The 26,175-nt window shown below is 59.2% G+C and overlaps 7 protein-coding genes across 7 annotated transcripts; all 7 read right to left on the bottom strand.

Annotated features, from left to right (window-relative positions):
• Positions 1–2,540: 2,540 nt before the first annotated feature.
• Positions 2,541–5,042, bottom strand: LSCM1_03254 (uncharacterized protein; the record flags this gene model as incomplete). Its single annotated transcript, XM_067320802.1, has 1 exon — positions 2,541–5,042. One exon carries the CDS (start codon positions 5,040–5,042, stop codon positions 2,541–2,543), a length of 2,502 nt encoding a protein of 833 aa, XP_067177412.1.
• Positions 5,043–7,951: 2,909 nt separating this feature from the next.
• LSCM1_03253 (uncharacterized protein) lies at positions 7,952–9,490 on the bottom strand (the record flags this gene model as incomplete). The annotated part of the gene is made up of 1 exon (XM_067320801.1): positions 7,952–9,490. One exon carries the CDS (start codon positions 9,488–9,490, stop codon positions 7,952–7,954), a length of 1,539 nt encoding a protein of 512 aa, XP_067177411.1.
• Positions 9,491–11,567: 2,077 nt separating this feature from the next.
• LSCM1_03252 (uncharacterized protein) lies at positions 11,568–11,741 on the bottom strand (the record flags this gene model as incomplete). Its single annotated transcript, XM_067320800.1, has 1 exon — positions 11,568–11,741. The coding sequence occupies one exon, from the start codon at positions 11,739–11,741 to the stop codon at positions 11,568–11,570; it is 174 nt and encodes a 57-aa protein (XP_067177410.1).
• A 1,164-nt stretch (positions 11,742–12,905) lies between these two features.
• LSCM1_03251 (uncharacterized protein) lies at positions 12,906–15,746 on the bottom strand (the record flags this gene model as incomplete). The annotated part of the gene is made up of 1 exon (XM_067320799.1): positions 12,906–15,746. The coding sequence occupies one exon, from the start codon at positions 15,744–15,746 to the stop codon at positions 12,906–12,908; it is 2,841 nt and encodes a 946-aa protein (XP_067177409.1).
• Positions 15,747–16,889: 1,143 nt separating this feature from the next.
• LSCM1_03250 (uncharacterized protein) lies at positions 16,890–19,571 on the bottom strand (the record flags this gene model as incomplete). The annotated part of the gene is made up of 1 exon (XM_067320798.1): positions 16,890–19,571. The coding sequence occupies one exon, from the start codon at positions 19,569–19,571 to the stop codon at positions 16,890–16,892; it is 2,682 nt and encodes an 893-aa protein (XP_067177408.1).
• Positions 19,572–21,156: 1,585 nt separating this feature from the next.
• On the bottom strand, positions 21,157–22,149 carry LSCM1_03249 (uncharacterized protein; the record flags this gene model as incomplete). Its single annotated transcript, XM_067320797.1, has 1 exon — positions 21,157–22,149. The coding sequence occupies one exon, from the start codon at positions 22,147–22,149 to the stop codon at positions 21,157–21,159; it is 993 nt and encodes a 330-aa protein (XP_067177407.1).
• Positions 22,150–23,840: 1,691 nt separating this feature from the next.
• On the bottom strand, positions 23,841–25,793 carry LSCM1_03248 (uncharacterized protein; the record flags this gene model as incomplete). Its single annotated transcript, XM_067320796.1, has 1 exon — positions 23,841–25,793. The coding sequence occupies one exon, from the start codon at positions 25,791–25,793 to the stop codon at positions 23,841–23,843; it is 1,953 nt and encodes a 650-aa protein (XP_067177406.1).
• Positions 25,794–26,175: the final 382 nt, after the last annotated feature.

Genomic DNA, 26,175 nt, shown 5'->3' with positions numbered 1-26,175 from the left:
CACCCGCGCCGAGACCACCAGCGGCAGTCATACGACTATGGTTAGTCGGCGAGGCCGCGCTGCGCTCACTCTCACTGCCACTGCTGCTGCTGCTGCTGTGACGACGATGCCGCTTGACAGGTTTCATGTTTGTGTCCAATGACTTGAGGAAGTTCTCCTGACGCCGGTAGCGAAGAGAGAAGTCTGCGGCAAAGAGCTGGCGGCGTCGAGGCTGGAGTTGAGGCGACGGCGTGACCTGAGCGACGGCCTCACCGACTGGCGCACGGGGAATGTAGCTCGGCATGTGAGCGCAAGCGGTGGCGGCAGCAGCGTTCCCGGTGGTGGCGTTGGGACCGCCGTCGCTAGTGATGGTAGCGGACGTCAGTGCAGACGCAGCTTGCACAATGGCGCGAGCACAGCTGCCGACATGCGTGTTAGTCAGACTGGAAGCACTGACAGTGCTCGGAGAGTGTGCCACAGAATCGCGCGCACAGCCAGACTCAACAGCACTGGTGCCCAGTGCAGGCGGCATTCCGTTAATCATCGCTTTCGCCTCCTTGGGCTCGGCGCTGTTGAGGCTGAGACCAAGGATTGCGGGAGGACAGCTGGATCCGCTGTCGCTGCCGCTGCCGCTGCCACCATTGGTACCGGATCGAGGGGCGCCGCGCAGAGGGTGAGGATTGCACTCCGTCGCGCTGATGGTGCTCAGAAACGCCGTCGCCCGCTGCACGCCTGACACTTTTGCCACAAAACGCGGCTTCACCCCACTCCTACCGCCACTACACGGCACACTGTTGCTGCCCCCCAATGTCATGCCTGCAGAGGAGGCTGAAGAGGGGTGCAGATGTTCAACATGGGATCCATTGCGGGTCACCCCCTCAAGCACTTTCCTATGCCCCGCCACGCTTCTACTCTGCCTCTCGAATGCGTCATTCTGCACGGCAGGACTCGACAGTGGAGGAGTGGTTGGCGCAGGCGCAGGCAGCGGTGCACTCGATCTGCATGGCGTGCCGACGAATGTGTTTACATTTGTAATGTGATGCGGCAGGCAAGCGTCCGCACTGGCAATGAGGGCGTCGTGCGGACGAGGAGGAACGTCGGTGCGGGACGCCACCTTCGAAAAAATGGGACTTGAAGGAAAGGCGAATGCGTCAGTGGCAGTGCCTCCGGCAAGGGTGGGTGGGGAGAGGGGACAGGTCTGTGAGAGCAAAGAGATACGAAAGGGTTTCGCAGCAGCCGCCAGCAAAGACGACGACTGCGATCACCCAACCAACGAGACAAGCGAGAGAGAGAGAGGAGGGGCAAACACAGAAGCGAAAGGGGGCACGGCAATAGAGAATTCGCGGATGAACCAAACAGAAACAGTGTGGCGTGGCGAGAAGCGCACGAGAAGAGTGTGCAGGGAGGAAGAAGAGAGCACTAAATGCGCGGCAAGGCGGCACAAGGACTGCTGACGTACACAGAAAAACGCAAGGCGTCTCCTGTCTGGGGAGGACAGGAGCTGAAGCGGTTGTGTTCGGTGTGCACCTCTTGTGCGCGTGAGTTTGTTGCTATTCTATTACCTCATGTCAGTGGTCGCAGCAGCAGCAGCGGAAAGAGAGAGAGGGCGGCATAATAAGGGAAAAGAAGGAGCGAAGGTCAGCACAAGAGAGGAGAGGGAGTGAAAGGGGCAGAGATGGGGGGGCAGTCGGAGGGGGCGGCTATGGGCCCGGGCAACGGGAAACGGGGGACGACAAGCACCTCCTTTGACAGCAGCGGAGTACACAAGATGGGCTTGCGACGGTCGCCGCCGATTAGGCGCACACACGAGACGCGAAATGGAAGCATGTAAATATGCGCATGTGTAGGAAAGACGCGGGGCAGAGCGGTGCCCGCGAAGGAGACGTATACGGGGGGAGGGGAGGGGGGCGGGTGGGTACTCGCAACGGCGCAGCGGAGAGAAAGAGAGCCACACAGCGTCGTTTGGTGAGTAGGGCGAAAAGAAATGGAGGGCAACGAGAAAAAGAGGAGGCGGACGGGAGAAAAGCAGGACCGAATGCGTCCCTCGCCATTCCCTCCCCTCGTATGGCCACCTCGGCGTCGATGGGCGCGCAGCCCAGGCTGGCTTGGCGCCGTATTCTCAGTGGCGGCGGCCACAGTCCTTAGAGCGAATGGCCGAGAAGGAGAGGGCAACGAGCCGCGATGTGCAGCACGTCGTGACATTGTCCATCGGCCGTTATCTTTTACCTGCATGTCTTCCATGATTGCCTTTGGGATCGTGCATGCGTGTATTCCACATCCACGCACAAGGGATGAGCGCCATGGAGACGATCGAGCGGTGGCAGCATCCACTGCACAGCAGCTTCCACCGGCCACAGTCACACACCTCCCACAGACCTCAGAGGCCCACACAGGCGGCAGGCAACGAAAACGTCAAACAGAGACGCCTTCCACCCAAAAAAAACGCACGCACACACAGAGACGCATGAAGAGAGCTGAATGAGCGCTGCTCGCGCCTATTGGTGTCAGTTCCGCGTGCTGCTCCTCACTGCCACCCTTCTTCCCTGTCGACCTGAGGTGCATCAGACGTAGTGATAGTAGTGATGCATACGCTTCATGATAGGGATGAGCTCATCGCCGCGGAAACGACCCAGCGCGCCTGACGCTGCCAGCACCTCGCTGTAGTACTCAACGCCGTCGGTCGTACACGCAGACACCGCACCCTCTGAGGGAGTTCGCTTGACAGCCACCGAGACTGGCACAGGCTCACAGCAGTGGTCGCCGATTCCCAGCGGAGTGGAGTGATCCGCAATGACGGCCATGGTAGCGCCCGCAGGCAGCCCTTCCCAGAGTGCCTCCATCGCCAAACCGCACCGGCGGAGCATTTCCAGCCGGCGCTTAAGACTTCGGTCATGTCCGGCGTTGTCGACGCCTTTGATGTGCACTGCCACAAAGTTGTAGTGCGGGTCGATTATTTGGCCTGCCTGCGGCGCTGTCCTGGCCGCCGACCGCAGGGCCGCAGCCACCGCGGTCTCGTGAGACGATGGACAGCTGATTCGAAGCGCGTGCAGCGCGGCCCTCACCTTGACCATGAGATCTGAGCCATAGTCACCGGTGGCGCCTCGGAGAGACTCTTGCCCGGTCGGATCGCATGCGCGGCACACCTCACCGTGCAGCCCGCAGCAGATGCCCAGCCCTTTGATAATGCAGGTCGGCGCCAGGATCAGCCCGTGAAGGCCGTGACGCACTGCGAACGTGGGCACCCACCCCTTCTTGGAAGCCCCGCGGAACAGGACGAGGTTGGCTATGTTCTTGAGCGCCGCAGAGTCTGAGCCGGCCGCGTCCACTGCGCTTTCGAGTTGCGCGGCGACAGCGCGGTTGTGTTGGCGCCTAGCTTCGTTCACCGGGTGTGCCTCGAGGCGGCGCGTCAAGGCCGCTGAGGCAGCCTCCACAAGCCGGCACGTGTAGACAGCAGCGGCGTACTCGGGGTGGTCCTCTCCGACCGTTGGTTTGCAGCGCCGCAGCAATCGCCCATCCATGAGGGGATCTGTGCCAGTGATCTTGTCTGACAGCATACCCAGCACCTCCGTCGACCCGTCCGCGCGCACGACCCGTTGCGCCCCACTCAGTGCCACCCCGCAGCGGTGCTCCGTAGCGTATTGCATCTTGATGGTGTGTGGGTAGTCGAACGGAACGCCATTCAGATCAGCGGCCACGGTCGTGCCGTTGAGGTCGTTGCAGAGCACGGGACCTTCAGCTGTGAAGTCGCGGTCACATCGGCGATGGGTGACATATTGGTCTGGCAAGGACGTCGATGTCACGGCCTTCGCCTCCTCCACTGAGTCCATGTCGCCGGAAGGCCCCTCCGTTCGGTCAACAAAAGTGGAGAAGTTGCCCTTGAAGGCAACGTCTTCGTCCTCCAGCTCCAGTCCAGCCCCGAGTGCCTCGTAGGCTCCACGGCCACGGTAGTACGTGGCGGGCGGGTACCCAAAGATGCTGAGATGAGCCGTGTCGCTCCCGCAGCTCTCACCAGCCATGTAGGGATCCATGAGCCCGCTAACGCCGTGTCGGCTCAGGACATTGATGCCAGGGGTAACGTACTCGTTGACAGTCTCGCGCAACGCTGCCGCAGCACTTTCAGCGAAGATCCCCTCCGTCACACTCAGCGAATGAGCAGCCGCAGGTTCGGTGGAGGGCGCTGATGCGCGCTGCGACGCAGCGGGCACCCCCGCCACCACCTCCAGCGGTGTGCGTACGCCCAGCTCACAGTATGTATTGTCGCCGATGCCATCAACGATGAAGAGAACCAGGGGCTTCGGAAAAAGCGGGGCGCCGTAGCACGGGATGAACGGCGGCGTCGCACTCGTGCGCCCCTCACCCGACTGAGCCGCGCGGGCTTTGGCGGCGACGGCGTGGTAGGCAATGGTAGAGGGTGGCCAGTACTCTTCAGGGAGCGCATTCAGCTCCTTCTGCATGGCTGTTGCCGCGGCCCAATCCATGCGCTCCCTGAGATGCGCCGGCACGCCCTCGTTGAAGCGGTCGCCGTAGAGCTGCAGCATGCCGGCAGCCGAGAACTTCGATATCAGACGCGAACTGCTGCGGGGGGTCGGCGAGAGCCAGTCATCTGGGTACCCTTTCGCGCGGAAGTACAAGGCAGCCGTCATTGTTACCGCCTCCCCGTCCTCCGCCGCTGGCCACCTAAGGGTCGCCGCGAAGGCCCCGCCGCGAACCCGAAACGACGCGGTTGGAGCTTCGCACAACTCCACCAACGTGGGCGCGGGCATGTAGGTCCCACCAGAGACGTCTTGCAATACATCCAGCCACGCCTTCATCTTCTCCGATACTAAAAAGAGTTCGCCCTCGACCTGCACGCATCCTGGCACGTCACAGTCCGGGACGTCCAGCACGCACGGCAAGCATTCGGGGTAGTCGGGTGGGAGGTTGACGAAGAAGGGGTAACGGCTGACAGTACGAGCACGTGCCACAAAGACGGCCTCGGCCTCATCGGCCAGCCAATACGGGTAGTCGTTCTCACCACGCTGCAGCGTCCCGTACACAAATATAAGGTGGCATACCGCGCTCATGGTGATGCCTTCTGAATGACGCTGGCATTCAAAGCCTCTGCACCTGAAACACACCAGCAGACTGATCGGACAAGAGATGTCTGCTCCTCTGTCCCCCGCTCGTTCGCAAAGGCGCCGCCTGTCTGTCACACAAACCCGCGGAGCTTCCACCTCCGCCTTCCTGAGTCCACAAGTGGGTAGTGTGTGTGTGTGTGTGTGTGTGTATGTGTATGTGTGGTGGGAGGGGGCGTTACTTTTTGGCAAAAGCGAGTACCTTTGCCTGCACTGAGGTTCTGTGGGAGCAGCGAGCCTGGGTGACGGCGGGTGGGGATAAGGAGGGCGGTGGCCGAGAGACGTCAGGAAGATGAGGGCGGTGTGAGGAGGAGGCTGAGCCTCTCTTGCCCGCTCGTGCTCGCCTCTGCGTATGTGTGTGCTTCGACCAACAAAAAGTGAGACGAGCAAAAAGGCAAAAAAACAGCACAGGAGGGAGAGAAGCAGGACGCGACAAGTGGGAATGGGGTGCGGTAGAGGAGGCGAAGGGAAAAGACTTGACGTGCATCGGCATCTTCGCCTTGGTCATCGTCGTCCAACCTCTTTTTTGCCCCTCGCTACCCTTTTCACGTCTGCACCAACGCACAGCGACGCTGAGAGCCGAAAGAGGAAACGGACTACAGCGTCCTGAAAATGTACGGCCTACGCACACAATTCGCTCTCGCCCTCCTCGCATCCTCCAAGAAAGGAGAGTGGAGAGAAAAAAAGAGCGGCACGCGGCGAGACAAAGCGCTTCTGCCGGTGCTGTTGTGCGTGTGCAGGCACAGAGCTGCTGCACTGGCCGAGGGCTACTTCGCCTCTAACCCCGAGGTGGTGCTGTGCGTCTACTTTGCCCACGCCCCGTTCCTTGGCCCATTCGTGCTCCACTTGCTTTGCTTGATGGATGAATAAGGGAACGGAGGTGTTTCGCGCTTTCAAGAGGAAGATACGGCCAAGTCAAAGGTAAAGATCATGACGAGCGGTCATCCCGGAGGGGGGAGGGGAGGGGGCATGGTGGACTGAAGGAGGAGAAACGGTAAACGGGTGTGAGAAACGGAGCTGAGCAAACGTAGAAAAATAGAAGCACAGCTGGGGGCCGGGTGAATCCCTCCCTCGTCTCTCACTCCCTCACTCGCACACATGCACACACTTTCTTCCTCTCTCTCTCTGAATGGGGCAGGGCGGGTACGCATGCACCAACACGCGAGTCTCCTTTCTCTCCGCGGGATGATTCGACTTTAAAAATGGGGAGAGAGAGAGAGCTGAACAGGAGCGAAAAGGGAGACGTGTATGAAATGAAGGGAAGAGAACCGAAACAGCGTCCGCGCTGTCCTCCTCCTCTTCGGGAAGGGGAAGAAGGAGAGAACGAGAGAGAGACGCATACACACACATGCACCTACGCGCAAGCGCAATACGCGTGCAAGATCCTTTCACCTCCAACGGTCTCCCCCTAAGCACTTCACATCCCCCCACTCCTCCAATCTCCTCTCCACTTCTTTTCTTCGTTTCTCCACGTAGCTTTGGCACATGCACGCGGGCTTGCGTGCCAGTGAGAGGGAATGTGGGTGGGAGGTGGGGGGAGACATAGAAGGCAGAAACGAAAGAGCGCGCACCTCCATAACAAGCCCACATGGGTTGGGGGAGGGGGGTATCTATGCGCTGTGAGTTGAGAGAGGAGCAGGATGTGTCGTGTGACTGAGAGAGTCACAGATAGGGACATGATTGGTATACAGCGGGCGTACGAGGGGGACAGAGTGGAGAAGTCATGACCGCAACAACCGACTCGCGAAAGAAATAAACGCCGCGTGCGAAGGCAAGACACGACAGAAGAGGAGAAAGAGAGAGAGAGCGAGAGGCCTCGTATTGGACACCGACACAGAGGGAAGTAGTGAAGGGGACAATGAGGCCCAAGGAATACATGTAGAGAGAGACACACATCAGGAGAGCGGCAGTACACACACACACATGCTCGGGATTCGCCTCACCATGCGCGTACATAAGTACAAAGATGGAGAGAGCGGTACGATACCACGCCAAGGACATCACTCAACAAAGATGAGAAAGCACATCGCTGCACTGCGAAAACGCCTTACTCTCCGTCCGTCGCAAAGCACCTCCCGGCCGGCTAAATGGCCGACGACGAACGTGAGAGCTTACTCATGCCACAGACAGAGACCGCCAAAACGCACGCGCCCATGAGAATAGCGCAGAAGACCGTCAGCGTACAAGAAACGGAAGGAAGATTACCAAATGAACTGAAATTGCGTTTGCAGTGATACACAAGAAAAAGAGGAAATGGAAAGGGGGGGCAGGGAACAAGGGGAAGGTTAGCGTAGAAGGAAGCCGACGCAGAGCGGATGCCGCCCCCTGAAAAGGGTAAACAAAGGAGCATTGCGCCATACCCAAGGCGCGGAGGCGGGGGGGCACGCACGAGCGCGTCGGCGCCCTCGACGGGAAAAAGGGGGGAATACGAGAAGAGCGGAAGAGGCGAGAAAGGGGGGAGGCAAAAGGCAGAGTGAAAGGGTCGAGGCACATCACCAGAGACCACTACAGAGCCTGCAGGAATGTCTGTAAGGCCCAGAGGAAGGGGGGAGAGCAGGGGTGCAGTGCAGGCGACAAGTGCGCGCACAGAGGTGCATAGGTGGTCTTGATGAAGCCAACGGAAGGAGAAAGGGAGAGGGCGCGAGAAAAAAAACGGGAGAGCAGAATGTGTATGTTTGCGAGAAACACACAACGTAGAAAAGGTAGCCGGTAATGCGGGCAGAAGTCACCAGCACGCATGGAGAGGAACAGGCCGCCACCACCACCCTTTTCTGCTCCCCACCTTCACGCACATAGCACTACCATCATCACCATCGGCGAGCATGCGCACACGACGAAGCTTCGTTCTTTCCACATCGTCACCTGCTCGCCCCCAGGGCTTCGGGAGTTGCCGGGCCCTGGTCCTTTTCCTGCCTCATCTTCTCCCGATCCTGGCGCTCCCGCTCGTATTCTTCTTCGTTGACGATGTCGTAGTTCTTCTCTAACTGCTCCATCACCCTCTTGCGCTTCGCCTCGAGCTCCCTCTCCTCCTCTTCCTTTCGCTTCCGGTACTCTTCCTCCAGACGCTCTCGCTCCGCCGCAGCAGCCCTCTTCTTCGCCTTGGCAATCTGCTCCCTCCTATCCGTCTTGCCCTTCGCGCGACGCGCCTCGATCAGCTTGCGCCGCGCCTCCTGCTCCCTCTCCCGCTCCTCCTGCAGCCTCGCCTGCTCTTCCTGCAGCTGGCGCTTGATCTCCTTCGCCTTCTCGCTTTCCCTCTGCCTCAGCTTCTCCTTCTTTCGCTGGGCCTCCTCGCGCTGCTTGCGCACCATCTCGGCACGCTGCTTCTCCTCCTCCTCGCGCTGACGGTGCAGCTCCTCTATCTCCCCCTTCCTCTGACGACGCGCCGCAGCAAACTCGTCCTCAGCCTCCTCAGCCTTTTTCTCCAACCTCTTCTGCGTCTCCTTCTCCTCCGCGATGCGGCGCTTCCGAGCCTCCTCCTGCTCCCTCTCCCGCTCCTCCTGCAGCTCCTTCAGTCGCTGCTTCTCGACCTCGGCCGTGGCCTTTCGGCGCTTGATCTCCTCCTCGCGCTGCTTCTGGATCTCCTCGCGCTTCTTCTGGGTCTCCTCGCGCTGCTTGCGCACCATCTCGGCACGCTGCTTCTCCTCCTCCTCGCGCTGACGGTGCAGCTCCTCTATCTCCCCCTTCCTCTGACGACGCGCCGCAGCAAACTCGTCCTCAGCCTCCTCAGCCTTTTTCTCCAACCTCTTCTGCGTCTCCTTCTCCTCCGCGATGCGGCGCTTCCGAGCCTCCTCCTGCTCCCTCTCCCGCTCCTCCTGCAGCTCCTTCAGTCGCTGCTTCTCGACCTCGGCCGTGGCCTTTCGGCGCTTGATCTCCTCCTCGCGCTGCTTCTGGATCTCCTCGCGCTTCTTCTGGGCCTCCTCGCGCTGCTTGCGCACCATCTTGGCACGCTGCTTCTCCTCCTCCCGCTCCCTCTCAACCTGCCGCTTCCTCTCCTCTTTCTGTCTCTGCTCCTCCTTCAAGTCCTTCGAAGCACGGGCATCTCTTTGGTCTCGCTTCTTGCGGCTCTCGGCCTCGGCCTGTCGCACCCGGCTCGCTTTCTCCCTTGCCGCCTTAGCCTCTGCTTCGCGCGCCTTGGCTATCGTGTCAGCGAGCCTTTTGTTTTCCTCTTTGCTCTTTTTGGCCGCCTCGAGAGCAACCGCAGCCCTGTTGTCCTTCCGCAAAAGTCGTTTCTTGGAGGGCGTCGATCCGGATAGCAGCTTACCGTTGCCAGTACCGTTCGTGTATAAGCTGTTCCTGGTACTCGCATCAGGTGTGGAGGTGCTCTTTGGGAAGGCATCACTAAAGGCAGGCGCGGGGTCGGCGTGCTGCTCCGCCACAGCGGGTGGTGTGGAGTTCATGGCGAAAGAAACAGCAAGAAAAAGTGTATTGGTGGATTTCAATAAATATAAATATATCTGTGTGTGCGTGTACGTCGAGAACTCTTAACGTCGATACAGAGGAACAGCAGAGGGGGGGTACGGCCGGAGTGTTGGCGATTAGAAAGTGAAAGTGGAAAGGGGCACCACAGAAAAACAAAAAAAAGGGGGGCGGAGACCAACACAGAAATATATATCAGAGAAAGAGAAGGTAACGGTGCTGAACAAACTCGTTTTCTTTGTTTGTTTGTTTGCCTGTTTGTTTTGTTGCTATGTTGGCGGGATAAACACACGAAAAGGGCGGAAGGGAGAAGGAAGGGAAAAAGGGAGGGGAGGGGGGGCAATGCGCTTGTGTGACGTCTGTCGGTAGTGTGCGCAGGCACATAGACACACGCACACACGCACGTGACTAGTCAGCGGTGCAACCGTTGCTCGGGACTCTTTCGTTCTTCTGTTGCTGTTCAACTGGAGAGCCTACGCGCGTCAGACGCGTGCGCACTGTGGGTGTCAGTCTGTTTATACGTTCGCGCGCTTGTGTGTCACTGTGTGAATCGCTGGGTGCGCTCGATAAACAAACACGAACAGGAAAAGAGTTCCGTGAGCGTTTCTTCCGCCATAAACGTTCAGACAGGAAGAAAAAAATAATGGCAAATAAGAGAGTGCGTGTGCGTTCAGACGGCCTCGTTGCTTCGGCGGGTGCGCTGCTGCGTACGCTGGCGGTTGATGGAGAGAGGGTGCGGTGGGGCGGAGAAAGGGGGCACGTACACAAATACAGTTTGTTTGGGTAGGGAAATATTGGGGCGTTTTTTCTCGAGAGGTTTTAGGGGAATTCTGCCCAATCGCCTTACCTCTTTGAGTGCGGTCTCTCTTTTTGTTGGTGGTGTGAAAAGGGAAGGGGTGTGTCGAAGATGCACGGCTGCAGCTGCACGTGAGCAGGCGCGGCAATGCATGACAATGTTAGTAAGCGCACATGCTCGTGGGCAAAGGAGGGGGTGCGAGAAGTCAAGATAGGGAGAGCAAGAGAAACGTGGAAGGAGATAAGAGAGTGGTTTGGTCAGAGGGCAGCCGTAGTGGGCAACCGTGCGTGGGGACGCTGCCTACCGCAACTCGGAAAAGCATGCAACACCGTCAAAGGCGGCCGGGCCTACCACCTCAAGCACCGCTGCACGCCCGTGATTTCACTTCCACCCCTGTCCACCCTCTTTCCTCGTCCTGTCCGCGCAGAGCGACGAGGAGAGTGGCCGTCGAAGAGAAAGCATGACCATGGGCGATATGCGAGTGTCTGTTGATCTGTGTAGCGCAACAACAGCCAGAGGTAGCGCACACCAAGCTGCGCCGTTGCCGATCGCAGCAATGCCAGTGTGCTCCTCGTCCCTCGCACTTCTATTCGTGCGCAGCACGCTTCTTTTTTGTTACGCCAACCCCACTTGTCACGTGCGTCGTTTTCCTTTGTCGAGCGAAAATACTGTCCATGCCGTTGCCTTGTGAAGCGCCGCTGCACGGGGCGCAGGAAGTCATCCGGTGGGTTCATTTAGACGAGCCGACGGAAGGCAGAGAGCAGGCACTCAGGGAAAGAGAGAGGGAGAACGCCGAGAGCAAAGGGGAGAAGGAGAAAGGGAGGCCCCCTTTCCCCGCCCGCGCACCTTCTCTAACAAGCGCGACAACGCGCCGGCTCATCCGCTCGACGCCCGTTCTCGCCCACCACCGAGAGCGCACGCCTACGCACACACGCTCACCGGAAGAGACAGAAGGCACTGGCAGGCAAAGAAAAAATGAAGTCGAGGAGGCTTTCTGCCCGCCTATTACTCGGGTCCATGATGCCGTGTAAGCAGGACGATGAGGCGGCGTTCCGTTGTAGCGGGAAGGCCAAGGAAAGGAGAATGGCACAGGACCACGCTTGTGCGTGCACCCGCGCGCATGACGGCTTTACAGTTCACAGAACCTAACCTGTTCACTCTCTTCCCCTCCCCCCACCATGCCGGCATCAGTCGCACACAGACTCTACATGTCATCTTCGTCCAAGACGCGGTTCCTTCCCCCCTCCCCCCCATTCAGGCGCTCAGCGCAGCTTCGTGAAGCCGATGTGCTCAGCGTTCTCACGGAAGCACTGGCGGCACACGTTCAGCTCATACTTTCGGATCAGAGCCTTCTGGTTGGAGCAGATGACGCAGCACCGCGAGCCCTTGCCCATCCCGATCTTCTGACGGGAGCGCCACTGGTCGAGATGGCCCATGTTTTGAAGGAAAGCGAAGGAACAAGGAGAGCGGAAACCTCTTTGTTGCGTGTTTAAATTTGATGACGCCAGTGTGTGGGGATGCGCATAGATGCAGTGCATAGGCGTGCGTGTATGCATGTGAGCGAGGAGGAGGGCAAGGGGTAAGAAAGAGGCATGTGACGCAGTGGAGACTCCATAGCGCATGCATAGAAGAAGAGATGGCCCAGCGTTAGTGGAATAGATAAGCTACAAGCCGTGGGCAACACAGAAGAAAAGCAAAGACAACAGCGGCAACCAGAAGAGTGCCTTGCTGTCGACTCTAACGCGCACCCTATCCCTGCCCTTTGCCTGATCTCTCCTGCTGGACCCTTAAAAGTCCCGCCATCACACCAGAATGGAGGGAGGGCATCAGAAAGCAATGGTACGCGGGTCAAAGTGCAGAAAGGGGACATTGTGGCACCCGATAATTTCTCACGTACACATTTGTGTGGTGAGGATGTGTACTGGTTGCGTGCTGGTAACGATGAGCCACAATATGTTACTGTACAAGTTTCCCTTGACCGTTCAGATTCGTGGGCAAGCGCTGCCGCGGGGCGAGACGGCGACGAGAAAGAGCTGAAGCAGTCCCGCTCTCGCTCTCTTTCAAGCACGTTACAGATTGTTACACGAAAAATACGTTACCGGCTCTTCAGCAGCAAAGGCCGTCGAAGGAGACACACTCTCTGCACTCATTCCCCGTTTGCTAGTAATAGGGCCGTCTTAGCCCGCTCCTCCCTCCTCTCTCACGGCCTCCGCGCGACCCAGCAAAGGCGAGGGAGGGAGAGAGGGAGGGAAGGAGAGGAGGAGGGGGGGCGGTGTAGAAGATGTAGACGGTGTGCGTAAAGCGGGAAGTTAGGCAAGACAAGGCAGAGAGCGATTACTGTCTCTGTCGGCCAGCTCGCTCGCCCAAGACGGAAAAGCGGAGCCCGGTGACAAGAACGCCGAAAAGGCAAAGCCAGCACCGACGTCACCGTCAGGTAACAGGCGTGTGAAAAGAGCACGCGTGGGGAACAGAGAACGAGAGGGCCTTTCCACGTACCCGGCACCAATGTTCGGTCTTTCTCCTCCGCTGCTCCCACCACAGTCCAGCTCGGTCCCGTCCCCTCTTTCGCTCACTCCCGCTATTCGCCCCTCTTCGCATCTTTACGCAAAGTCGTCCAGCAGGCCAAGCAGCAGACTGCGCGTCGCGGCGTGCGTCTTGCTGCCCTCACCCCGCCCGTCCAGGGGACTGTAGTACTCCCACCAGCGTGACCCGCCGCGGATCGTCTCTGCGACGCTTACTCGCAGCCTAGTGTAGAAATCGCGCAGCTGCGCCCCTGTCAAGCCGCCAGCGGCGGCGCTAGTGCTGTCCAGCGCTTCCAAGTAGTGGGACTTTAAACCATAGAGAAAAAGCAGGTTGGTGGAGGGCCACACGTACCCCATCCACATATTATGATGTGGCAGAGCCGACTCGCGCGCGAGACGTACTGATGCGAACGACACGGACATCAGCCCGTAGTCGCTCCACAGATCCTGCTGAGCCAGTGCGATGGTGCGCGCCGCCCTGGAGAGGTCTCGCCGTACCAGGCCAAGCATCACAGGGTACAGGTTTGCGTAGCCAAAGTAAGGTGTGTGCGTCCAGTTACTGCACCCAATACGGTCGCTGTAACGCATCTTTGTGTCGTCCCAATGCACCGCGTTCAGGTGAGCCTCCCAGTCAAGACGAACGCTCTCGGCTTCATGCAGGAACTCGGTCTCGATGCGACTGATTAATGTGCTCAGCAGCGCAGCCCATGAAAAGGCGTCCACGTGCGCCTCACGGTGGTGCTCGCCTGCGCAGATGGGCCGCGGATAATCTTCCATGCCGCTCGTGGACAGCCAGTGGCCATCCCGTCCACGCCAGCGGTATACCAGCAGGCTTTCCGACTCGTCCCCCACCGGCCGCTGCGGCCACTCCTCCAGAGGCTTGCGCGAGCGACATCGTCGGGCCAGCGCATCTGTGGCGCCTCCACACTGCGTGTGGTGCCACCATGTACGCCACCGCTTCAGTGCGGGAAGAATGGCACGCAGAAACGCTTCGTCGGCGGCCCTCTCCCTCTCAAAGTATTCGGGGGTGTTGCGTGTCTTGCGAAGGTTCGCTGTGGCGAGCCGCGCCGACTTGCGGCCCATCTCCTTCAGCAACTCCTGTAGGCCCAAGAGCAGCGTTGGTGGAGAGGCCCAGGTGGGATGCTCGTAGCGCAGCGGCCGCGGGGTAAAGGAGCGCGTTTCGGCGCCGAAGACGGCGCGATTAGGCAAGAAGCCCGTCTCTGGGTCCTGCGCACCGAGCAGCCAAGAAGCGAGAATATCCTTCACAACTTCCTTGTTCCACCGTGTGAGGAACAAGAGCGGCAGCCCTGTCAACGATTGCTGGCCAAACGCCTCGTCGGTGCGCGAGCCGATCGCAGCAATAGCGCTTACTCGCCGCCGAGACGCCTTCAGTTGCTTGCCACTCCACAGCTCCGTGGTCCGTCCTTGCTGATCCCAGGCGTCGTCCATGTCGGCGTCGACATGCAAGTAGTGACCGCTGGTGAAGGCCAGGGAGCCAAACAACTCCGCCAATGTGAGAGTGGCAATGCGCTCGTAGAGGCCCTTGGTGGCGTTGAACACCGTGAGCCACGGGCGGAAGATCTTTGCGGAATGCAGAGCGATCGCCTTGGATCGCCACCGAAGCGCGTTGGTCAACTGACATGTGCTAAGCGCCTCGTAGCGCGGGACAAGATTGCCGGTTCTGTGCGTCCCCGACGCCCCTGGCGTTGCATCGGCCTGAAAGTGCCGGGCCGGGCTCAAAGACAGCTCAAGGCGGAAACTTGAGTCGTACGCCTTGCGCAGAACAATGATGTTATGCGACGCCCACGGCGGCGGTGTCCGAAACGACTTTGGGTCCTTCGCCTCGATGTACGTGAATGCAGACTCCGGCAGCCGCCGAAGATCCAGCCGCTGCTGCTGAAGCTCGCCAACGTGGGCACCGCCACCAATGCCCTTGCCACCAGCCGCAGCGCGCTCCGCTGGCATGGCGCCGACCGCGTCCACCGCCGTACGCTGGAAGGCCTCCTCGACATCGCTGTGAAGACCATAAACATGCCATGGGGCGGTTTCATAGAAGGGGCTGTGGTCATCATGGACGCGGAGCATGAAGTCGGTGTGCTCTGCCTCCCCCACAGGCTGCATGCGGCTCTTCAGCACAGGGCTCCAATCGCCGTCGTTGCGCTCGGCAGGCACCCCCAGCTCAATACTCTCCTGCGTGTCTGCATGCGACATGTACACGACCATAATGAGCGGCGAGTCGCCTTCGACTCGGCCGTGGATGCGCACATGCCAAGCGTCCGCAAACGGGCTCTTGAGCAGCTCCAGCTCAAGGGAAGCCTTGTTTCCTCGGTCCTCCACCACCTCCTTGGCGTAGTGCAGTCCATCGTTCATGACCCACGTCACCTGCATGACCTCCGCATCGCTGTCTTTCCTCTGTGTCGTGCGTCGGGCGTTCACCTTGTTGTGCAAGTACGGCATCGTGTGGCGCAGGGGGTGCTCCATGGCCGAGTCATACCACGCAATGCCTACAGTCACCGGCTTTAGAGAGCGGCTCTTGACGGCAAAGATGCGGCTCGGCTCGTAGGTTCCCCACATCATGGTGCGGTTGAACTCGTGTGAAGGGTATAGGGGCGGCTCGTTGAAGTAGCGCGTGTAGCCATCCTCCATGGACCGCACGGTTCCGTCTGGCCAGACATACTCTTGCACACGACAGCGCAGATTTTGAAACACGAAGAAGGGCGTGTAGTGCGCCACGATGAGAAGCGGAATACCGAGAAACACAAAGACAAAGAGGAGGTAGCTGAGAACGCCGCGCCGCACGTCCTTGGCCAGGCGCCTCTTGGCCCGCCGATACCGCTCCTGCTCCGTCTCCGCCGGCATACTCAGCTCGGTAGAGTTCGCCTCCGCATCTTTCTTCAGCAAGGGGCGACGGTCGCGCATGGCATGTCAGGGATCGGTGCCCCTCTCCCCCAGAGTTGATGAGTGGTGAGCTGTGTGGGGTAGTGCGCGGAGTGCCAATAAGGAGAAGAGACGAGGCGGAGGCGGCACTACCGGTAGCGTTGATAGAGTGTTAGCTGCGCCACTGAGAGTGCTGCAAAGACGACGAATGCGGGCACGAGGAACAGGCGGGTGCGTTCATAGAACACAAGACGCTAGGGCAACAGAAACACTCTTTGGCCTCAGAGAGGTGTCCATGGGCACTTCACACAATGCCACACGTCGACTGCTCTCACGAGCCTCTTGCTTTGCCGTCCCCCTTTGGCTCTCTTCGCTTCCGTCTCCACCCCTGCGGCGTACGCACTCAGGACAGAGGGATCAGAAAAATCTACACACCTATATGCATCAAGAAGAATGTCGTTTGAGCGCACGCACATGCGTGTGTGTGTGTGTGCAAGAGAAAAGAAGTAACCCAATTAAGTTCGCTCCATCGGTGTGTGGCGAAGGGTGCCAGCCAAAGAGGCAACGGTAAAAGAACATTCCACAGGTAGAGAGAAGGGGGCGAGCTCAGGAGTCTCGCGGGTCTAGGGAGGGAGGGGGGTGGGGGGCGCCACAAGCAGAGAGAGGTGGTAGCGAGTCCCTGGGCAGCACCGATGGAAAACGAGAAGAAAACTGCGACGTGTCTGTTACGCGAGACACATCTGCAGAAGGCCTTCTTAAGAGCGCCAAGGAAGCACCAGACGCGCAAGGCTGCATGTGTGCCTGTCTGTCTGTGTGTGTGTGTGTGTGTGTGCACGCCGTTGTGCATGTTGGTTGAGATGAGCGCACCACACACCGACGCCTGCCAGCGCGTGTGAGTTCCGGCAATGTCGCACCTCACCCCGACGGGAGATGCCAATAGTTAAGGGCCGAAAAGTTCCTGTGCATCAGTGTGCATGTGGCGACACCCTCGCACCAGAGCGAACGCAAATATGTGCAAGGGTATACTCTCTGTGCTCGCAAAGCAGCACAATCACAGACAGGTGCCCACTGAAACACGAAACAAGTGGCGTGCCCCATTTCTCAGCTAAAGGCCGACGCCCCCTTCACTCCGCTCTCTCCCTCACCCCACCCCCAGTTCGCTGGGACTCGATCAGATCGCGTCTCTCACACTTTTGCCTCTGACACTTCGCGAGGTGTCCCAAACAACACGGAGGCGTGGTCGCCAGCAATCGGCGAGGATAGCTGCTGGTGGTGAAAAGACGCCTCTTTCTTGATGCGGCGCCATATGGGAGGAGTGCTCAGCTTCTCCACCTCTCGCAAGGTGTCCACCGTGCTCCCGTCTCTAGAGGCATGCCCCGACAGTACCCCAGAGGGAGGAGCGGGAGAAGTATGGCACTGCTGTCCGATTCTCAGGGCCGCAGCCTCGCCAGAAGCACGCGCGAAGTACGATAGGCGCTTTACCGGCCGCCGAGGAGACGGCGTCCGCATCGCTTCTGGGCTGCCGCTGTCGCTTACCCGCGAAGACTCCGACCGAAGGTGTCGCACTGATGAAAGCACTGAAATAGCGTCGCCAAAGCTCGTCGAGTTGAGGGAGAACACGTCAGCGGCGGCTTCCTCGTAAACCTCTTGTGCTAAACACGTGTGGCGGCCGCTCGTTTCGTGCCCTGGACGCGAAGTGGCGACAGAGGTGTCAGAGGAAGGAGAAGTGGAGCCTCGCGGCACGGCGGCAGTCGTGATGGTAAGTGGCGGCTCTGCGGAGGGAAGGGGGGCAGCAGCGGTGCGAGTACCTTTGTGCAGCGACAGCAAGCCGCCCGTGGCGTCGTCGGGAGGTACTGAAGAACGTCTTTTGGACGTGGATGGCACCGAGGAAGGCGTGGCTGCCGGGGTGCTGGTGCAAAGCGGCGCCGTCCCTCGGGGTCGCGACGGCGTGGACGCTGCCGTCGAGCTCCGGCACGGTGAGAAACTGTGTGCGGGGGCAGTCGAGGCTCTAGCGGTCGGGGGAGCATGGGGATACACAGGAGGCGGCGCAGGAGAGAGAAGTTGAGAGCGAACTCTCGGCGTCGGCCGCGTTGCCTCTGAAGCACGGCTTAGCGCCATGGCCCTTTCACTTCTATACGCGGACCTAATCGAAGACGCAGCGAGGGAAGGCACGATGGGCGCCACGGTGGGCGAAGGTTTCGAGGGCGAGGAGAGACGCTGCAAAGAGTAGTGCGACGAGGTGTTGTGATTAGCATGCGCCCGGTCATGGACTTCCGTGATATGGCTGGTTAAGGCCGAAGGTGGTGCAGAGCGCACCACCTTCGGCCTTAACCAGCCACTTACGCGAAGAGGGGTACGCTGCTCGTCGAGAAGCGCGTGCGATGCTGCCGCTAACGGTTTACCAGGAGGTCGAGCGCGCCGCCGCTCAGACAAGCTCGACACATCGCGGCTCGCTACGTAACGCTCCGGGGTGACAGCGGTATCCAGGACGGGCATCAACGCCGGCATGAGGTCCGCGGATACCGCCGCGCTCGTACGGGTAGGCGGCGCAGAGGCCTGCCGCCCTACGTACCCGAGCAGCCGCGCGCACTCGGCCTCGAGCAGCTTTATGCGCTGCTCGTACTGCTGCGTCGACTGGAAGTGCCGCTCCACCTCGTGCGCCAGCTGCCGCGCCATGTCCTCCTGCTGCCGGGCGGCACGCTGCTTGATAATGCAGAGATCCTCAAGGAAACTGCGCAGCAGTGCGTTCATTTCGGGACTGGCTCCCGACGCGAGCGGAAGCACGTGCTCGGTCGCCGAGGAGCGGTCACTCGCGTCGCGTCGCCGCTCTATCGGGGGCGGCGGAGCTTTGAGACCCTCCGCAGCGGCCCCGATCAGGGTGCGCACTTCTGCTGCGCCCTTCATGCAAGCCTTCAGCACGTCGCACACCCACTCCAGCTCCAAAGTAAATTGCGCAGACGCCGACGGGGCTATCGCCGAGTAAGCGCAGGGAGAGGCCCCCGCGTCTTGGCAGCGAAGAGACGTGGCGCCGTCGGGTCGGTGGTCCTGCTGGTCACGGCGACGGGGAGCAGGAGTGAAGTCGCTGGCACTTGGCGCTTTGGTAGCAGGCCTAGTGCCAGGAACCATCAGCACCGGGGAGAGTTGAAGAGCGTCACCCCCGGCCGTAAATGTAGTGAAGCCGTCGCATGCAAAGCTGGCCTGCACAGCAGCGTCGAAAGCAGTGCGCGTCGCATCTTCCACAGCGTCGCGCAGCTCATCTAGAAGCGAGGTGGCCTGCTCGAGAGTCAGCCGGATCCGCGCCTTCTCAAGCTTTTCGGAGGCCGTATGGCCTTGCAAGACATCTGAGACGGTCATCACCAAGCGGTACAGGTCCCCTGTGTGCACTTCCGCCTCCCGCTCCTCGCCCAGGGGGCGAGGAAGAGCGCTTGCGGACAGTTCCCCAACCCTGCAGGCAGATGTAGCGCGACCTCCCGCGTTGACCAGAACCTCTAGCATCGCTTCCAGCCCGCGCTTGAGGAAGCGACGCTCTTCAATCTGCGAGCGCAGGAGAAAGCCTACGTGTGCCGTCTCCGTCACTTGTTCCTCCCGCTTCGACCCTACAAGCCGCTCTGCCAGTAGCCGGCAACGCTCTTCGAGAGCACGCACTTGCTCCTTGCTCGACGTTGCCGCCTCCCTCACAACCTGCTCCGCCACCCTGTGCAAGTCCTCCAGCTGCTGCTGCAGCTGTGCTTCGCGCTGCTTCGACCGCAGCAGCTCTGATCGAAGAGCATCATTTTCGTTTTGGAGACTCTGCAGTACCGAGCCGCCTGATATCGCCGACGGGGTTCTCGTGCGAGACGTAGCATCGATCCGCTTCTTTGGCTCCATCCCTGGAGAAGGCCAGAGGAATTTCCACTCCTCTGCGCACAATGCGCACCTCAAACAGAGCCTACAAGGAGGTGGGGGGTGGGGGCACAGTATCGCCACGCTGCCTCCTTGTCTCTGCGATATTCGGCCAGCTTCTGCTCCGCAGTGGCCAAGGCGCGCGACCTTCAGAGAGGGGCCGGCAGAGAAGATATGACAGAACGCAGAATCACAAGAGTGAAGAGTCAGGCAGTGGATAGGGGAGCACGTCGGGCATCAACGATATGATGAGGGAGAGAAATAGGGAAGGGCAGAGGAATCCTGGTGGCAGTGAAGGGCGTTTCGCACAATCACCGAAAGAGACGCGAAAACAAAAAGAGACAAAGGAGTGTGCATGTGAGTGCGTGTGTGTGTATGTGTGTAGGACACCTGCATGTCAAGATGCCCCTCCCTCCCCTCTGCTCCATCAACGGCATTAATTGATGCCTCCCTCCTCTATATCTGTGCCTATGCGTGTTTCTATGTCTTGAGCAAGAGCAAGGGGAGAGTATGCAGTCCTACTGTAAAGGAATTGAGGTGCAGGTGGGTCTGTGAGCTCGAAGGCGCCTATCAGCCCCGGGATGGCCAGCCAGGGGGACTTCTCGGCGAAGGGATTGTTGCGAAGATTGGCACTTACACGCACACGCGCAGACAGAACAAGATGTATTCGGGCGTGTGAAGCTTAGCGTGTCCTTTTTTTTCCTTCAGTGCTCTTGAGATGGAGCCCGATGAGCGCATTTCGCTTCCTTTCTTTTTCGGCGCCCTACCCTACCCCCTCCCTCGCCTCGCTGTCTCTGGAAGGGAGGGTGAGGCAGCTCTCTCTCTGTGCGTTGGTGGGCGTCTGTGTGTGGGTGGGTGGGTCTGCGCCCTGAGATGGCGGGCATGAAGGGGGCCAAGCAAAGGAGAACAGATGCGTATGTAGTAGAGAGAGAAAAGGGACAGAAGTCTTGTTGCCTGTCAGAGCCGTGCACAGAGCCGAAAATGATATCGAAAAGGTAAAAAGAGAGCAGCGGGGAGGTGGAAGGAGACTGCAGTGAAGGAGAGTCCGCTGTCATATGTAACGCATCAGAAACGCCCCTACTCTGATGTGTTTCTTTTGGAGAGAGAGAGAGAGGGAACGCCCTGCATGCATGGATACGCAGCTCCGTTGTGCTCAACGGGAAAACTGTCGCAAGGGAGGTCCGCCTCTGCACACGGCGCACAAAAGGGAGCGGTAGACACCTAAAGTACCATCACTAAACGGCACCGAAGTTTTGCTGCCTCGCATCCGCACTTCTGCTTTGCCCATATTTTGCCGCCCACTTACAGCCCACACGCTGTGTGAAGCGGCAAATCGTGCACAGCCTTTAGTTGTTGTTGTTTTCGCACCAGGTCCTACTGCGCACACGCACGATAACGCCACAAAAGACTTGGAAGTGAGCTGACAACAGCGTCAACGTTTGCACACTTCCATCACCACTCCCGTCCTACCACACCTGCGAAAAGTGGGGTGAAAGAAGAGAGAGAGAGCATGACCGACTCTGTGAGAAACACAGACAGACACAGAAGCCAAAGGTCTGCGAGTGTGAGGCTACTCGGAGGCGTTCGTACCGCTCTTGTAGCGTTGCACCCAAAGTTTCCCCATTGCGTCAAAGGATGCGATGGATTGCCGCTTTGTGGCCTTGTTATCCTTCACCTCTGCAAACATAATACGGCCCAGCCAAGGCTTGTTCTCCGGCATCAACTGATTGTCGACGCCGCGCAGAACGAAGTCGAGCGCCTGCTCCGAGACGGCCGCCCCGTTGGAGGCAGCGAACTCTTCGTGGAAGCGTGCCGCCCACCCCTCCTCCTCGAGACGCTGCAGGGAATAGAGCATAGCATGATAAGCCTCCATACTCATCGCAAAGTTGCTGCGCCGCATCGCATAAAAGATCGCGAGAGCCTCGGCGTAGCTGTTTGTGCGGGCAAACAGATGCTGGATGGTGCGCATGGACAACTGACGGCCCTGGCGGGCAGAGACGTGCATAAGCTTGACTAAAAGGTCCGTGCCGTGCTTCGAAGACAGCGGTACGCAAAGGAGGAGTAGGCGGTCAAGAGCATCGCCCAGTCCACGGCTGACATCCTCTTCACGGGGTGTTGCCGGATCGATCTTGTACTTGTCTAACAGTGCTGCCACCGCTTCGCACCGCTCCTCTGCCGCCTTGGCCTCTGTTGCTGCCGCCTCACCAGTCGGCATGAAGTTGAGCGAGGGTTGCGCAAGCTCCTCTGCTGCTGCGGTGCGGCTCCACAGCTCATGAACGTCTCTGCGTGCATCCGCAGCCCGCTCCATCGCAGGCGCATCGCTGTCAGACTGCACATCGTCCCCCTTCGAGGACGCGCAAAGGGTTGCCGACTGGGCGGCATCTTCTGAAAACGGAGTGGTGCTTTGCCAGCGCTTACAGGTGGAGAGGGCCCCGTGAGCGGCAGAAAGCGGTACTACACACAATCCGCACGCCGGCCCCAGCAGCGGCGCGAGATGCGCTGACTTCGCGGCGCGCTGTAGTGAGCCACGCAGGAGAAAAAGAGGCGCCTTGCTGCCATGCATGACTGTCTGAAGTACGTGAACTGCTGAATCACCGTACACCAGTCACGAGAGGAGCGCGCGACCAAAACGCGGAAAAATATTTGCATATAAGGGGCGCCCGCACACGCAGAACGAAAACAATAAAGAAGTGGGTGAGAGAGGGCCATGGACCAACACAGATGAGCAGTGCCGCAAATATAGGGGAGCCACGCCCACCCAGGAATCCGTGCTTGCGTTTGTTAGCCCACGAAACGGGGGGAGGACAAGAGCGCGTTAACGTGGAGGAGGTAATCCAGCCACCGGGGGTGCCGAGTAGCCGAGAACTCCCGAAGGTAAGGTCCGATGAAGCGCGTGCGTCTTTACGACACCAGCGCAACCGTCCTCACCCCCACCCCCAAGTTCTTTCTGGCCATCGTCAGCGCCACGCTCTCACGAGGCGTGTCGTTGAAGGCAAAGGGCTTACCTTAGCCAGCGAAGTCACACGGCGATTGCGTTGGTTCGCGTCGCTCTCTACATGTTCTGTTGGCATACTCGTGTAAGATCATCTCTTTAGCGATTGGTATCTGTTGCTCGCTTGTTTGCTTGATTACTTGAAGTTCCGGACAGACACGCACACCCCATACACAGCCTTTTACGCTTAACGTTAAAGAGACAAGAGAGCCGACGAGAGAAAGACGGGGAAGCAAGCGAGAAAAAAGGGGAAAGGGGGGAGAAACAGCGAAGGAATCGCTGAAGGGGCGTTTTCTTCGTACGATTTCAGAGCGAGCGTGTGTGTTGGGGGGGGAGAGGGACGTAAGGGAGGAGGCCGCCCTCCCCTCCATGCCGTTTCAGCTGCCGCCCCACCACCACCACGACCCTCCTTTCTCTTGGCTTCCGTTGAGAGGAAAACAAACCCAGATTGATCTCTTGAACGCACGCGCTCACAGAAGAGACAGGCCACGCCCTCAACAGCAGTGAGAGCATCAATAGGTGCTTTCGTTTTCCTTAACGTTGCCATTTTTCCCCTGCTGCGTTGCCCGCACGGCACCCCGCACGAGTAACTTACACAAGGGAGCCCGAAAGAAAAGAGAAAAAGAAAGCGCATAAGCACATGTCAATGCACAACCAACGAGGAGGTAACGCCATCCGCAAACTTCTGCGCGTATCGCCCGCAAGCGACTCGCAGAATCTTGCCCTCCTCACGGTGCTCCCGCCTCACGCTGGCCCTGCTTTCCGAGTCGATCTTGCTGGGGCCGCTCTGCTAGGTTGCCGATGAGACAGAACACGGGCAGCACATGAACTTATACTATGCGACCACAAAACCGACACAGAGGAAGACGAGCCAACGCCGCAGTCCATGAAAAGCAGGCAAGGAGTGCAACAGGAGGCAAAGAGAGGCCGAAACTCCATGTAACCACAGCCGTGAAGCACTCCCAGAACTAAGTTGACAACACTTGGCACACACACACACAGACGCCGCAAAGGGCGCCTTTTCAATTCTGTGATGAATAGTCGTGATAGGGAATCCGAGAGCGAAGGTGCTGCTATCGTGAAGAAGTCGAGGCTCTTCTGCCGCCATCGCGGCGATGGGGAAGGTGGGATGGGGAAGAAGGAGGGTGCTGCGCATACAACACATGATGAGGAGGCTGGGGAGGGGGGCTACTCATCCTATTTTTCCTCTCTACAGCCCCTGCCCATGCCCGTCCTAGTTACACGCGCGCGCTCCACTGTCGCTAAAACATGCTGAGATCTGCGTTGTTGTTCGCCAGCCACGGGATGGCCTCGATGATACCGCTAATGGCCGAGTAGAAGAAGGGGAGAAGGACAATGCGGATGGGGAAGGCCAATGTATACACGCTGTACACGGTAACGCCCGCGACGCAGGCACGCTCCCAGAAGAGCTTGCTACGGGAGCCGCTGCCGAAGCCCTTTCTAGCGCGCATGGCGGCGCTTTCACTGACGGTTCGGGGGGCCATGGCGTCGCTACCGGCAGAGGCGCCTGCAGCCCTGTTGCTAAGAGCATTCAGTCGAGCCACTGATGAAGTTACCTTGACACCCTCGTCGGAAGGGTCGGGCACAGCTTCTAGAGCAGTGGGGCCCGAGGGAGCTGCGGCAGCCTTGTTGGTTGACTCGGATGTACTCGTCATCTCCGGCTTCACCTTTGCGGACTCCTCCTCTTCGCGCAGCATCTCCAACATCATTGGAATCTGCGGGGCGCGGCGGAGAATCTCCGGCTGCGCGCCTGCCGCAGCGTCGAGGTACTCTTTCGCCGCCGCATACGACTTGGCCACGCCGTGCTCACCCTTGATGTGCATGCAGCCACGCACAAAATACGCAGAGCCACAGCCACGATCCATTGCCTTCTGCAGCCATGCGTGGTACTTCGAGATACTCTGCTGGGCCTCGACCTCCTCCTCGGAGAGCATCGATGATGCGGTAGAGCCGCGAAGCCACAGCTGCGCCAGGCTCAGCATGCCATTCACGTGGCCAAGCTTGGCTGCACGCTGGTAGAAGTAGATGGCCGCCGGGAAGAGGGGAAGAAAGTGACGGGCGCCCTGGTCATACAGCTCGCCAACTTTCTGGTTCACAGCAGCGCTCGGTACGTTATCGTCGAGCGCGCGCTTCATCAGCAGAAAAGCACCGCGAGGCGACTGCAGCTGGCTATAAATATTGTATAACAGCAGCGTGCTCTGCTCGTGCTTGTGGTGAATGGCAGCAAGGCGCAGGAAGTGCAGGCAGCCCTTGATGTCCTGGTCCTCGAAGAACTTCAGGCCGCATGCCATGAGCTCCGACGCATTCAGCTTACGCTCCTCGTCTGACTGGTACTCCTCCTCCTCGTTCTCGCCAGACTCTCCAATATTGACGCGTGCCTTCTGCAGGTCAAGCTGCGTGCACCGCAGAAAGTTCTCCAGCGTGCTCGGCTGCGATCGAATTTTGCGGCACTGGCTGTGCAGCCGAATCATCTCGTCCAGAATGCGCTTCTGCTCGATTGCCGTTTTGGTAGCCTCAGTGTCTGTTGAGTTGTTCAGCGTGGTCTCGACCTCCGTCAGCTTCTTCTTGATCTCCTCTTCCTCAACTCGGTAGTTCTCAAGCTCAGCCTTTATAAAAGCGGCGGTGCTATCGTCTTCGCCTTCGCCCTCCTTCGGTTCCTTGCCCGTGACCTCCTTCGCCACCTCGTCCAGCAGCTTATCGAGGTCGTCCTCCCCATCCGCAGCCGCGGCTTCGGCTTTGCCGTTCCTCTCTGCCTCCGCTTCGTCACGCGCCTTCGTCGCCGCATCCTCGCCCTCACTATCTTCGATGGAGGGAAGGACAGGTAGCTGAGCGTGAAACATACGGTCGATCTCGGCAGCCGACGTCAACAGCTCGTCGTCGGCGTGCATCGGCAAGTCGAGGAGACAGCTCCATGGCGCGCCGGACTTCTTGTCCAAATCTGCAACAAACACGTCATTGTCCTCGATGCGCCACTCCACCTCGTCGTTCACAGGGGCGTACAGGCGCCACTGGAGGATCCGTTTTTCCTTGTGACTGATGCAGAGGATGGAGCTATCCTTGATCTCTACCGTCAGCTCGCGCGGCCGCACGCCGTCTGGGAGGACACGGGGGATCCGGACTTGAAGACTCGTTTCATCATCCTCACCCTGGGTCCACCGAGCCTTTCCGATGCTCTCTGTTATGGGGATGGTCATTTCTGCACAAGATGCGTGCTCGCGTGCGTGTGGCTGTTGCGCGATGCGAGCTGAGCGAGAGAGGTGAGTGCCACAACAGTCGCGCAGGCACTGTTATACCACAACGAAGCGAAAAGAAAAGATCCTGAGGTCTGAGACACAAAAACGGGGGAGAGAAGATTCGTGTTGGTTGTCTGGCTGGTGCGAAGGTGTTGTGAACAAGTATGCTTGTGTGCAGTGTCTCCGTCGACTTGATGTCAAGCGTGTTTGATATGGGCGGCTTTTTTTGCGCTGTGCTGCTTTCTTTCCTTTTTTTCGCTGTTGCAGAAGATGCGCACATACGTGTATGGGCAGAGTCCCTTGCGGCACAAGCCGTCGGGCCGAGTGTATGCGAAAAGGAGAG

The sequence above is a fragment of the Leishmania martiniquensis genome, chromosome 28 (assembly GCF_017916325.1).
Source record: "Leishmania martiniquensis isolate LSCM1 chromosome 28, whole genome shotgun sequence".
NCBI classification, from domain to species: Eukaryota; Euglenozoa; class Kinetoplastea; order Trypanosomatida; family Trypanosomatidae; genus Leishmania; species Leishmania martiniquensis.
The sequence above is the reverse complement of the archived record's forward strand: the minus strand, read 5'-3'. Positions and strand labels throughout refer to the sequence as shown.